Source organism: Macrobrachium nipponense, chromosome 23 (assembly GCF_015104395.2).
Source record: "Macrobrachium nipponense isolate FS-2020 chromosome 23, ASM1510439v2, whole genome shotgun sequence".
In the NCBI taxonomy this organism is placed as follows: Eukaryota; Metazoa; Arthropoda; class Malacostraca; order Decapoda; family Palaemonidae; genus Macrobrachium; species Macrobrachium nipponense.
Genome location: NC_061090.1, coordinates 10,446,557 through 10,459,023, shown reverse-complemented (window position 1 = coordinate 10,459,023; position 12,467 = coordinate 10,446,557). Strand labels below are relative to the sequence as shown.

Here is a 12,467-nt window from a genome sequence, read left to right as displayed (position 1 = left end):
GTCTGTAATTATATCTTTGAGGTAATTTTTAAACATGTTGCAAATACAAGGGTCTAAATGAAACAGACCACAACTAATATTAAAATTACAATGGGAAGTAAGTTGTATTATGGCAGATCCTAAAAGATTTTGTGATAAGACACCTTTGATCTTGCAGTTACTGAACTACCAATCCAATTTATCAGGTGGTTGTTTTCACTTAAATGAATGAATATTGCATTAGATGTTTGTCCAGTTTTGACAGAATATTTATGCTGTTTTAATGTTACTTCTAAGTCCTTGCTCGACTGTCCGAGATAAACAGAAGGGCAGTCCATATATGGAATTTTATATATTATGTTGTTGCTTTCCCTGGGGCCATTTTTTATTAACATTCCTTTTAGTGTGTTATTATAGAAATAAACAAGGTTGACCTTAAAGGCTTTTAACAATGATTTAATGGTTTCAAATCCGTTAAAATAAGGCAAACTGAGAATGTCCTAGAATTTTCTTTCTCTGTGTTACACTATAAAACTTTTTGTGGGCTTTATTTTAGCAAATATCTAGTATATAGGAAGGATAACATAAATCTTTCCCTATTTTTCTTATGTATTCAATATCTTGATCCAAATATTGGGGACTGACAATGTGCAATGCTCGTAAAAACATAGAAGAAAAAATTGATATTTTGATGTTAAGAGTGTGGCCTGAATAGAAATGCACTTGAGTTGTTGGTTGTTTCCTATAAATATTGAATTTACATTGAAATGGTTCTCTATGTATCAAAACATCTAAGAAAGGGAGGTGGTTGTCTTTTTCCAATTCTAGAGTAAACTTAATCGATGGTACCTGTTATTTAATTGCTGCAAAGAGCCCTTAATACCATTTACAATGTGCTCAGGGGAATGCTCAGTAAGAAGTACCCTCCTACAAGGAGTGTTGGTCATAGATTGCTATTTATCTGGTAAAGTATTTATAAATACTGTAATATGTCTTAAGAAGGATACTGTTATGTACAGAAGATTCTCTGGACCTTGCATTTCGGTGTATCATGCTCTGATTAACCTTTACCCTCAGAACAAGATTCTGGTGAAGTATTTACAAATACTGTAAGATGTCTTAAGCAGAATACTGTTATGCACAGAAGATTGTTTGGACCTTTCATTCCGGTTTATCATGCTCTGATTAACATTTACCTTCAGAACAAGATTCTTGGCTCTAAGAATTTGGTTTGGTGGTTTTCTTAAACTACATTATGATAATTTTTTTGTTTTTTATAGGGTGGCCTCATCAACTGTGGGTAATGGGTCCTCTGCCGCCAAAGTCAGTAAGAACCTGTTATTGTTGTCTATGTTAATTAGTCCTAGTCTCTCACATTAATTTCTTTTTATTGGGAAGGTCAAACTCTCGCAAATTTGTCTTTACATTCTTGGTGATCTTTAGTGTTATTAACATGGGGCTGCTTTTTCCTTTTGAAATTCATGAATACATTGGCATGCTTTGCAGTTTGAACATTTCTTGCATGTTATTTTGAATAAAAAATTAGTGATAATATGTTAAATAACTAGTTTTAAGTTTTAACAGTTTCGTTCCAGGTTCTTAAAATCCTCATTTTTGCTATATTACATATGTATATATAAGTTTGCTCTGCATTTGCTTCATTTGGGAAATGTTAAAGGCAATATACATTAATTGGCAATTTGCTTTTAGACAGTTTTGTCTAGCAAGAATCTCTTAGAAATGAGGTTTGTTATTATTAGAAAAAGCATTTGGTTCTTGCAAGTTTAAAAGGCATTTGGTGTAAAGCACCTCTGAAGAATATTAATATAAGTCCTTGTGTTTTTCGTACTGTAAAGAAATAAGTCATAGTACATACAGTATTGTAAAAATGATACCTCATATATGTGTTTTTAATGTTAGTACCCTGAAACATTTGATTTTAATTTTGATGCTAAAAAGGAACACGTTGAAGTTAGTCAGGGATGAGTTGATTCAGATTTTAAGAGTATTTGGTTGTTTTCCTATAGCTGACTGTGAATATTGACTGTTTTTATTAAGGGAAACAGTGTTATTTTTACTGTGTTTAGTTTATAAGATTTATTGATTATTAGGGTATCATGTTATTACTAAGACATTAGAGTAGTTTTGCTTTATGGTCCTGCAATTCTTTGATTAGGACCTTCTATACTTGAAGAGTTACTTTAGTGCTATATGAAAATGATCTGTTTAGTGTTTTAAATGTATTTTTTCCCTTGTTATATATGTAAAAGAATTCATGAATATTGAAGGGAAGCCCAAGGTTTACCATGACACAGTCTCACAGAGGGCTAATTGGTTTATGATGCTGCAAAAAATGATTAGGTTATAAAGCGCCAATGTATCAGCATAGTTTTTCCAGGTATGGATGATAAGCAAAATAACTCTGAACTAACTGAAATGTAACCAGTAGTGGAAAATTATGTATTGGTAACTATGGATAGGCTTTTGGGTTGTTGGTGATAGTTCTATGACAGACTTGCTCTCCAGTAACAAATTGCCATAGGTGCCTCTGCTTGCAAATTAACGAGTGTGTCAAGAGACTAGTATAATAGATTGGTTGAAGAGCAAGGTGAATTTAGAGAACTTACACAACTAGGTGGGAAGATACCAGAGGGAAAGAATGAAAAGTAATAGACTGATGAATGCTGCAAAGACCTTTAGGTACCATGTGCAGTGTACCACACAGGGCACAGATGAGGGTTGACTAAACTTCCTAAGTGTATATACTTTTGTGTCACCATTTGTTAGCTCACTTCTGGTTGTTTTTGTTGTAAGAGATTTTTAAGATTTGCCTACACACAGTATTCCTATTAAAACGACAGCTGTTGTATTCCTCACGTGGGCCATGGTTTGAACAAACTTTAATCTACGTGAGAAAGCAGTTGCTAATAGCCTAGGCTGGTTGAATACACCATTCATAGGGATCAAGACCCCATAGGGTGTTAGTGCCATCAGTGAACCTCATGCAGTGCTCTGTAGGCATAACTTAAGGTTCTTTGCAGCGTGCCTTCGGTCCCTAGCTGCAACCCCTTTTGTTATATTTACTGTACTGCCTTTCATATTCTTTCTTCATCTTACTTACCAACCTCTCCTAACTTGATTCATAGTGTAACTGTGAGGTTTTCCTCCTGTTACACCTTTCAAACCTTTTGCTGTCAATTTCCATTTCAATGCTGAATGACCTCATAGGTCTTAGTGCTTGGCCTTTAGTCTAAATTCTATATTCAACTCAGCATAGGGACCAAGAATTCAGCTCACTGGCGCTGGCATCTATTAATTCCTGTGATTTTGCAGGACAGCTGTATATTCAGTCTGATTGAGGAAGTTTCGTGCAACTCATCAGTTGGAAAGCAGCACTGAATGGCCTTTATATGGTCACAGTGACTGGTCATCAGCCCCAAATACTATATATCTAACCATCTCAACTGGGAAGAAAAAACTAGCCCAGTTACTATGGAATGAAATCCACCTTTAGAAATGTGATGTTAAAAACCATGAGCCTTACAAAAGGTTTATGAAAATGGGTAACATTGGGATAATGACTGGGTTAGAGCTAGATTACTGATCTCAATTTTGTGAATTATTAAGATAGTAAAGGAGATGAAATATGAATCTACATTTGAATGGGCAAGCAAGGTCCTCACAGAAAAATGTTCAAATCAAGTCTACCATACAACACTTTTTTTGCCTAGCATGGTTCAGGTACATGGGTTTTCCCATAATTTGCATGTTCACAGGCAATTGCCTGTGAAACGACAGCAGAAAATTTTATCCAAAGCTTTGTAAGATAACACAGCTACTCCTATAACTCCTATACTTAGATCCTAGTTCTGTTGTGACCAATTGGATACATCTCAAAATGGATGTTTGTTGAATGGACATGAATTTGGTATGTAGAAACTATTTTTTACCAAGGAACCTTGAATTAAATATGAAATTAACTACAATTCCATTTAAATTTCGAGAGAGAGTGTGTCTACTTTTAGCTTTATATCTCTGCCTCTTATTTCAGTCATTTTGATCTCATTTTTAATGTGCTGTAAAATTTGCAGAGGTAAAACCAAGAAGTTGAACAGCTTATGTGAAAAAATTAATAGGCAAAAAGTATAGGTGTTTGGTTAGTGTTTCATACTATACTAATGGGGTATTATCTGTCTAACTGTATCAGACACTGTGTCATAGTAACAGTTACAATCATACTAATTAGTTTCTGTGAGACTGAAGTAAGTGGTTAAATTGTTGACTAAACAGATTACATGCTCCCTGAATTTTTTTTTTATAATCTAAAATTCATGTTGTTATAGTGGGTTATGCACGAATGTTTTTTTAGTGACTTATTTTTACATTACTATTGGACTTCGATTAGCAGTCAGGGACAAAAGGGTCATCAGGTTAAAATTAAAAATTATTGTGAAGGTGTCTTCTAAGTTAAATTTTTGTTGCAGGCTGCAGTCAAATTGACGCCCCAAGAAAGGTTAAAAAAGAAGATGCAAGCTCTTCTCAGAAAGCAGTGTGAGTGTATTTTAACACTCCTATTTATAAGTAAAAGTAGAATATATTCTCTCTTTTCAAGCAAAGTGAGGAGGTTTTTCAGAGTTCTAACATGGTCTGCATAGGCGCTGCAGATATCATAAGATGACCTAAACCAAATTATAATTAATTTACAGTAGATTTTTACTGTTTTACATTTCTGACTCCTTTGCTATGTAACATACTTCTTACAGATTTATTGGAATACACTTTGATATTTAACAGAGTTCTTACAGATTTATTGAAATACAAATCTTGAATTAAATGTATTTTCCATAGAATTTCTGATGTAGTGCAAGTAGTTACCTATAGTATTACTCTTCAATATGCATATCATTCTTATGCTGAATACCTTATTTTATTTAGTTATTAATTTTGCTCATCTAAAATGGCCATTAGTTATGAAAGTCAAATCACTTTTCATTATATATTAGAAATGGTGAAGTCTTCTTGAAAATTTAAATAGGCAAATTGTATACATTTTGTGATTGCTTTATTTTGGTATTAGCTTTTCATATGAAGATTATTTTTTTACAATATGTAAATGTCTTCCAGTATGTATAATTATCATCATTTGTATTGTAGTATTCCTGGCTCGAGCTGGAAATAGTTGTTGAAGCTTGGTAATGAGGTGGTTGATTTGTTTTAGGTAGATGAGTGTGGGAAGGCACCACTCTTGCATTCTGGTAACCAAGCAGTTTTTCTTTGGCTACCGTTCAAGCCAGTACAGTGGAACCTCGGTTTTCGTACACCTCCCATTTCGTATGTTTCGGTTTTTGTAGACTATTTTGTCAGAAAACTTGTCTCTGTTATCATACGGTTCCTCGGTTTTCTTACACTCGGTAACACTCCATCTGTGGCCCAGTGTGTGACTGGGCTCTGTTTGAAGCACCCAAACAAAGCATCCCGTTTTTTTCTATGATCTATTCTGGCTATGTTTCTCACTGAACAAACATCTCCGCGCGAGTACCCGCATCATTGCACGTTCCTTGTGTTTTGTGCAATAATTTTGTCATAAACTCGTTGCAAAGTGTCATCATGGGGCCCAAGAAAGCAGCAAGTTCCACCCCTATGGTAAAAAAAGGTCAGGAATACCACTGAATTTAAGAAAGAACGTGTAGCGAAGTATGAAAGTGGGACATGTTGCTGATCTCACTAGGATGTACGGTAAGTCTGTCTACAATCAGCTCTATCCTGGCAAAGAAAGATGAAATAAAGGCAGCTAATGTTGCGAAAGGGGTCACGTTGCTATCTAAGCAGAGATTGCAACTAGTGGAAGATGTTGAAAAGCTGTTGTTGATGTGGATCAACTAAAAACATTTCATGGGGGTTAGTGTGTGTAAAGCGATCACTTGCTAGAAAGCGAGGTTGCTGCATAGTGATTTAAGTAAGGAAATGCCATTAACAAGTGATTCTCATAGTGATTTTAAGGCCAGCAGAGGGTGGTTTGAAAAATTTAGAAAACATACAGGCATCCATGGCGTCATACGGCATGGGGAGCTCAGATAAACATGCTGCCGAAGAATTCATTGGTGAATTCAAGGAGTATCTTGAGGCTGAAGGATTCCTCCCACAACAGGTCTTCAGTTGCGATGAGACAGGCCTGTTCTGGAAAAAATGCCAAGAGGGGCTTACATCAAGCAGGAGGAAAGTTCATTGCCAGGGCACAAACCTATGAAAGACAGGCTAACTCTCTTGTTTTGTGGGAATGCCAGTGGGGATTTCAAAGTGAAACCCCATACTGGTGTATTACTCTGAAACTCCCCGAGTGTTTAAGAAGAACAATGTCATAAAGAATAAATTGCCTGTGATGTGGAAGATCAATAAGAAAGCATGGGTCACGAGGCAAATTTTCGTTGAGTGGGTCAATGAAGTGTTTGGCTTGTGTGTGAAAAAATATTTGCAAGAAAATAAAATGCCCCTCAAGTGCCTCCTGGTAATGGACAATGCTCCTGTGCATCTTCCTGGCTTGGAAGACCAGTTGTTGGATGAATTTAAATTCATCACTGTGAAGTTCTTGTCCTCTTAATACTACTCTCATCCAGCCCATGGACCAGCAAATTAATGTCGAACTTCAAGAAACTGTACACTAAGGCACTGTTTCAAAGGTGCTTTGAAGTGACCTCAGACACTGAACTGACTCTTAAGAGAGTTCTGGAAGGATCACTTCAACATTTTCAATTGCATAAGCCTTATAGCCAAGGCTTTGCAGGGAGAGACTGCTCAATCCATGAACTCTGCATGGAGGAAATTGTGGCCAGTGTTACCTTGAGAAGGATTTCGAGGGGTTTGAGGCTGACCCCGATGACCCTGCGCCTGTTGTGGAATCTATCGTGTCTCTGGGGAAGTCCATAGGCTTGGAGGTGAGTGGCGAGGATGTGGAAGAGCTAGTGGATGCCCACAGGGAAGAGCTAACCACTGAGGAGCTGCAAGACCTTCAGCAAGAACAGCAACAGACGGCAGAGGAGGAAGATGGGGGGGGATACTGTGCTTACTTCAGAGATCAAAGAAATGTTTGTAAAGTGGAGTGATGAGCAAAATTGTGTTGAGAAACATCACCCAAACAAAGATGTAATCCGTGTCGCTAACATGTTTAATGACAACGCTTTGTACCATTTCAGGCAAATTTTAAAGAGATGCAGAAACAATTGTCTCTGGACAGTTTTTTAATTCGGCAGGGGTCCAGTGCCTCTCAGGCTGGTCCTAGTGCTAGTGAAAAAGGAAGTGGGGAATTAACATCAGACAGTGCCACTAAAAGACATAGAGAAGTAACCCCAGAAGTGTTCATGATACCTTAAGTCCTTCTGGAGGGGGATTCCCCTTCCAAACAGTAACCTCTCCTCCTCCCTCTCCCATCCTCTCCATCTTCCATATGGTAACAAGAGTCTTCTATAAAGATAAGTGATGTTAAATGTTCATCATTCATTTCATTATTCATTTATATTTACTTCTCATTATTTTCTGTTTATAACTGTGTTTATTCCCTGTAAAATGTATTTCTTGTTAATATTTTGGGGTATGGAACGCGTTAATTCTATTTACATTATTCCTTATGGGAATTATTGTTTTGGTTTTTGTACGTTTCGGTTTTCATGGAAGGTTCCAGAACGGATTACATATGAAAACCGAGGTTCCACTGTATCTTGCTTATTCTTCATTGATTTGACCTTTTGTGTTTAAGCACTTAATCATTTCTTCTGTTGATGACTGTTTTCTTCGTTTGTGACCACTCTTGTAAGTTTTCATGGGTTTGTTTCAAGATAAGGATCAAGTAGTATTTGAACAACAGGTGTGTTGGGTGAGATAGTGTATGTGGATTATTTATGTTGCTCATGGCTGAAAATTCTGATCTCACAAGGGTATGGTTGGCTGTCCTGATTTGCCTGTGAGGAATGTGCTGGCTGGTCTTCGTTTGCAGCGGAAATGCAGAAAGACCAAGAAGCTCTTGCTGTTTCCTGGAGGGGTTGTGTGTGTTCTGTTTGTAGCAACTCTGGTGTGCATGCAGGTGACTTCCCAGGCTAATCTTCACATGCTTGTGGTCTGTCTTTGTCCTGCTGTCCTTGCTGCTCCTGGCATGTTGATGGATCTTTTGACTACCTGAAAATAGTTCAGTCTACCTTGGGTATTCTGGGTGACCTCTTGCTTTGGAGGTCAACCCTGTTGACCATTCCATCGCTGTGCTATTTCCTGTTGTTTATTCTCAGAGAAGACTGTGCTGCTTGTAGGTCCCATATGTTGGCAAGTTGCACAGCCTTGTATATCAATTCAGGCAATCAGAAGGCTTAGGTTCACCCTTGTTCTTAGTTGCACCTGAGTTTGTGATGAAAACATAGAACTTATCAGTTCCTAATGAGAGATGAGAGCTTTTGTTTGAGATTTATTTTTAACAGTCCAGATGAGATACTTCTATGTCAAATGGGAACCATGTGGTACTATCTGAGTAGGACCCAGCATCGTAGGCTTCAGAAGGATATGTCTAAGAATTCTCTAGTTTTGAGAGAAGAGCAAGTGGGCACATGAGTTGTCTAGTGAGGGGCATAATAGTCTAGTCTGGGCAAGAGCTCATGCAGTCAGTAGGATTGCGTCCTCCATAAGTTTTAGAAGAAACTTTTTTTTGTAGCGCAATAGGTACTGAGGGCAGCAGTCTGTTGTAGACGGACCTCCTTTACCTCACTCTACTTGGGGGATTTCACCAAGTCCTTGGACACCTCCGTATGACTTGTGATTCTTGCTCAACAGTTTGCATAATTACTCAAGTTTCACATTGACGGGAAAGCATGGTGTCCTAGTACAAGAGTGACAGAAAGATGGGGTTGACTTGGTGAGTGACTAGCACTTCTCTCCTTTTTTCATTATCTCCTCACAAGTCAACATTCAGGCTGGGTATGTACTGGAATAGACCTTGATACAATAACCTCTGGTCCCTTTATAACAATGGGGACAAAGGAATGGGTTATGCCCCATTGTGATATAGCTATCTACAAACCTGTGCTTCCAATCCTATATGGAAAGGACATGATTCCTTGATCCATAGGCTGAGTTTTCAGTCAAAAGTCTGTTTGGTTCAAGGCCCTGTCAACCTCTGCATTTTATAGGTCTCGACCATTAAAATTTCATCATCTGGTTTTGATGGAACACTATTAGTAAGGTGTGATATACAGTGTTCCCACTTGAGTAAAAGACATACATACGAGGCAATATTTGTATTCTTGTATGAATAAATACCAAATTGTGTAATGTATTTTTCTTAGATATAATGACCTGAGCCTCTTTTCATAATTTCACCTCAACCATGTGCACATAGTTCCTGATGCTGAAGGAAAAAGTTGGCTACTGACAGGTGAGTGGGTGGTACTTTGCCTACCTACCACCAATGGAACACCTTATCATCAAGCTTCAGTGACCATTTCCATCTTACACTTGGAATACTTATATATAAAAGACTGGGAAAAACACCTATTATCTCTATAGAATTTAATATGTTGAGCCTATTGATAATATCATCATCTTCATCTAACTTGATTTTTGGGAGGATTTACTGTCATTGCAACTTCACATAGGTTTTCACACACAACAAATTGCTCTGATAACATCATGGTCTCCTTTTTGTGCTGTTTCAGAAATGTAACTACGGATCTTACAAAAAAAAAAAAAACTTGCAACATTGTAACAAGGTTTCTTGTTAGAAAGGGATAGACATGTCATGATTCTTGTGAGCTAAGATTGTTGTAAGACTGCAGAGCAATTTAAAGGGTTTTTAATTGGGCTATATTGAATAAAGCACTACAAACCTGTGGGATGTGTCTTTTAAAATAGAAATCATCTTAGTCATAATGTAATGCCATCTAAGTGTATATTTGGATCAAGCAATTAATGTCCCTTTTTTCTTTGAAGAAATGAACAGTAAAAAATGTTGAATTTGTATGTTAGAGAATCTGTTTTTACTTTAAAATTTTTATTAATTACACTGTAATTCAAGAGTTCTCCCTGCTTAAATTTTTGTCTTCATCATCATTAATGTTTTTGTCAGATTTCTTTCAAAGAGTTTATTATGTAGTGTATTTTCTGCTCTGTCCTCTGTCTTGTTCACATTCTCCTTGGTGCTCTGGCTCTTTTGGGCTTTTTGTGATTTTGTGGCCTTAGCAGTTACCCTCCTGCTGCTTTCATATTTACTACTAGTATGATTAACTGTTCCTCTTGTCCCTTCTCATAATATGTCCACCTTATATCCTAGCTTTTTATGGTTACATCTTACAGAATTTAATTATTTTTCTTTATAGGAGTACATACCTCTTATACATAGAATTTTACAAGACCAATATTGGACATTTTTTAGGTTGTATATAGGTTGCATTTTTCATTGCAAAGTAGTGTAATATTTAAGGTGTATTGGGAATTGAGCATTGCATTTATTTAGGGTACATGACCTATTCATAACATTTAGTTGAAATATGAATTAATGTATTGAATTTTGGAGTTATGAAAGAGAGGAATGGTATTGTAAGGACAACTTCATTACAGGAGAGCACAACCGTGTAAGGTTATTTATTTTAAGAGAACATCCTTATGTTACATTTCTCAGTAGAGAAATTAGTTCATATGATGATTTTATGGTGTGCTGTTGTATATATGAATAACTCTATCAGAAGGTATGTCAGCTTAGTTACCTTGCCCGTTCTCATATTGCCATATTGAGAATTGTTAGGGACTGGCATAAGTTGTGGGCAATGGTATCTGGAATGGATTCAGGTGGTTGCTGTGTGTGAAATGAGAGAAAGGAATTTTGGTATATGGAAAGCAACAAAAGTACATTAAGAAAGCAACTGTATGTGTGATTGCTAGTGCAGAATGTATAGTTGCGTTTAATGTGGTGTAATGTACTGCCACCAGGTTTGTGTTCTGTCTGATAGAATGGGCAGCATGTTGTTCTTTCTTAAGTATTTTTTCCAAGGGAATTACTGAAGCATTTAATTTTTTTATAAGTAACTTTCCAAGTAATTACAAAGCTATTAGTTGTCACTTAAATGTCAGGTTTAGGTTTTTAAATTCTTGGTAGCGCTCTGTTGTTTTGGTGTAAGTAACACACCCCGCCCAGTTTTGGGGAAGAATGGATACAACATAGCTGAAGAGCTCAATTCTTTTCTGCTGCTGAACGACTGAACGTCTGTTGTTGAGTTGCTTTGGTTTTGGGTTTTTCAGGATTTGTTCACCAGATGGACTAGCTTTTGCCAGATTTGGTGAAGTACCTTGTATTTTGATAGCATCTGGGCTGATATTATATAGCTTAGTTTATAAAAATTTACTATTTACCTGATTGTGACTTTATTATGTCTGATGCTAGTTTGTCTAGTAACTGGTATTGTGCTGCAATACCAGATTGACTTCATCCAAATGAGACTCATTCTGTTTGTTGTTATTGCAGAGGACAAATTTGTTCTGATCTAACTTGCGACAATTGTAAAAATTGGGATCAGTGTATGTTTGCTACTATGCAGGCTTACCATGGAAAGAGTTCCAAGCGCCCAGTGGAATCAGAGCATCCAGTTGGAGTCAAGAGCCCAGTGGGACCCAAGCACCCAATTAGAGCTTAGTGCTGAGTGGATCCAAGCGGCCAGTGTGAGTCAAGCACCTAGTGGGATCCAGGCGTTCAGTTTCTAAGCAACTCTCAGTAATAGCGCCTCTTGTGTCTGAGTATTCCCAGTGTCAGATGGTTCTTCAGTGTCAGTGGATTCACCCATGACAGTGCACCAATCTGTGTCTGTGCCACCACCTGTTGGTGTTGCACTGGTGCCGGATAAGCATTCGACACCCTCTTTTGAAGGTCTTGCTCCACTGGACTTGGTGGTCTAGGACCCATTTTTAGAAGTTGGATAGCATTTTGGAGCTTTTAAAGAAACCTACAACTATGTCTCAGATTCTAGAGGGAGATCAACTGGACTCTGCTAATTCTTCAATTTCTTCAGCAGAGGAGGACTTCGAGCGGGAGCACCCTACTTCTTCGTGTGCATCCCTTTTGAAGTATTTTCTGTTTTGCTACCCAATGTACTTCACTCCAGTTGCCCCCACGTCTCCTGGATATGCATTTATGATGCGACAACCTACAGGATCCTCCACACTGCCTAAGATAGCCTTTGAACTTTGTCAGGAATTGATAATTGGTTGGCAGAAAAGAGGGAGAAAGGTAAGGCTGCCTTTTGTCTCCTTTTCTCATCCTTCTAAGAGGAGATATCTATTAGGCCACCAGGGAAGTTCCTATGTTGGATGTTTCTGCCTTCTCCCAAGGGGACTTCTCTGGCTTGATTGATCCAGTGTGTAGATCTGCATTTAACTCTTGCCAAGATCATGTCCTCAGCCTTGGAATTGGGTCATTTAGTATGTGACTTTTAAAATATTCAAAATCTTCAGCTTCCTGGATTGGA

The 12,467-nt window shown here is 37.5% G+C and overlaps 1 protein-coding gene across 1 annotated transcript in view; it reads left to right on the top strand.

The window, feature by feature from the left end:
- LOC135198609 (CLK4-associating serine/arginine rich protein-like) overlaps positions 1-12,467 on the top strand; it is a 162,916-nt gene that overhangs the window by 103,796 nt on the left and 46,653 nt on the right. The window contains exons 12-13 of the mRNA XM_064226349.1: positions 1,260-1,302; positions 4,464-4,530. Of these exons, the coding sequence (XP_064082419.1) occupies positions 1,260-1,302; positions 4,464-4,530 (110 nt within the window). The remainder of the gene's footprint in view (positions 1-1,259; positions 1,303-4,463; positions 4,531-12,467) is intronic.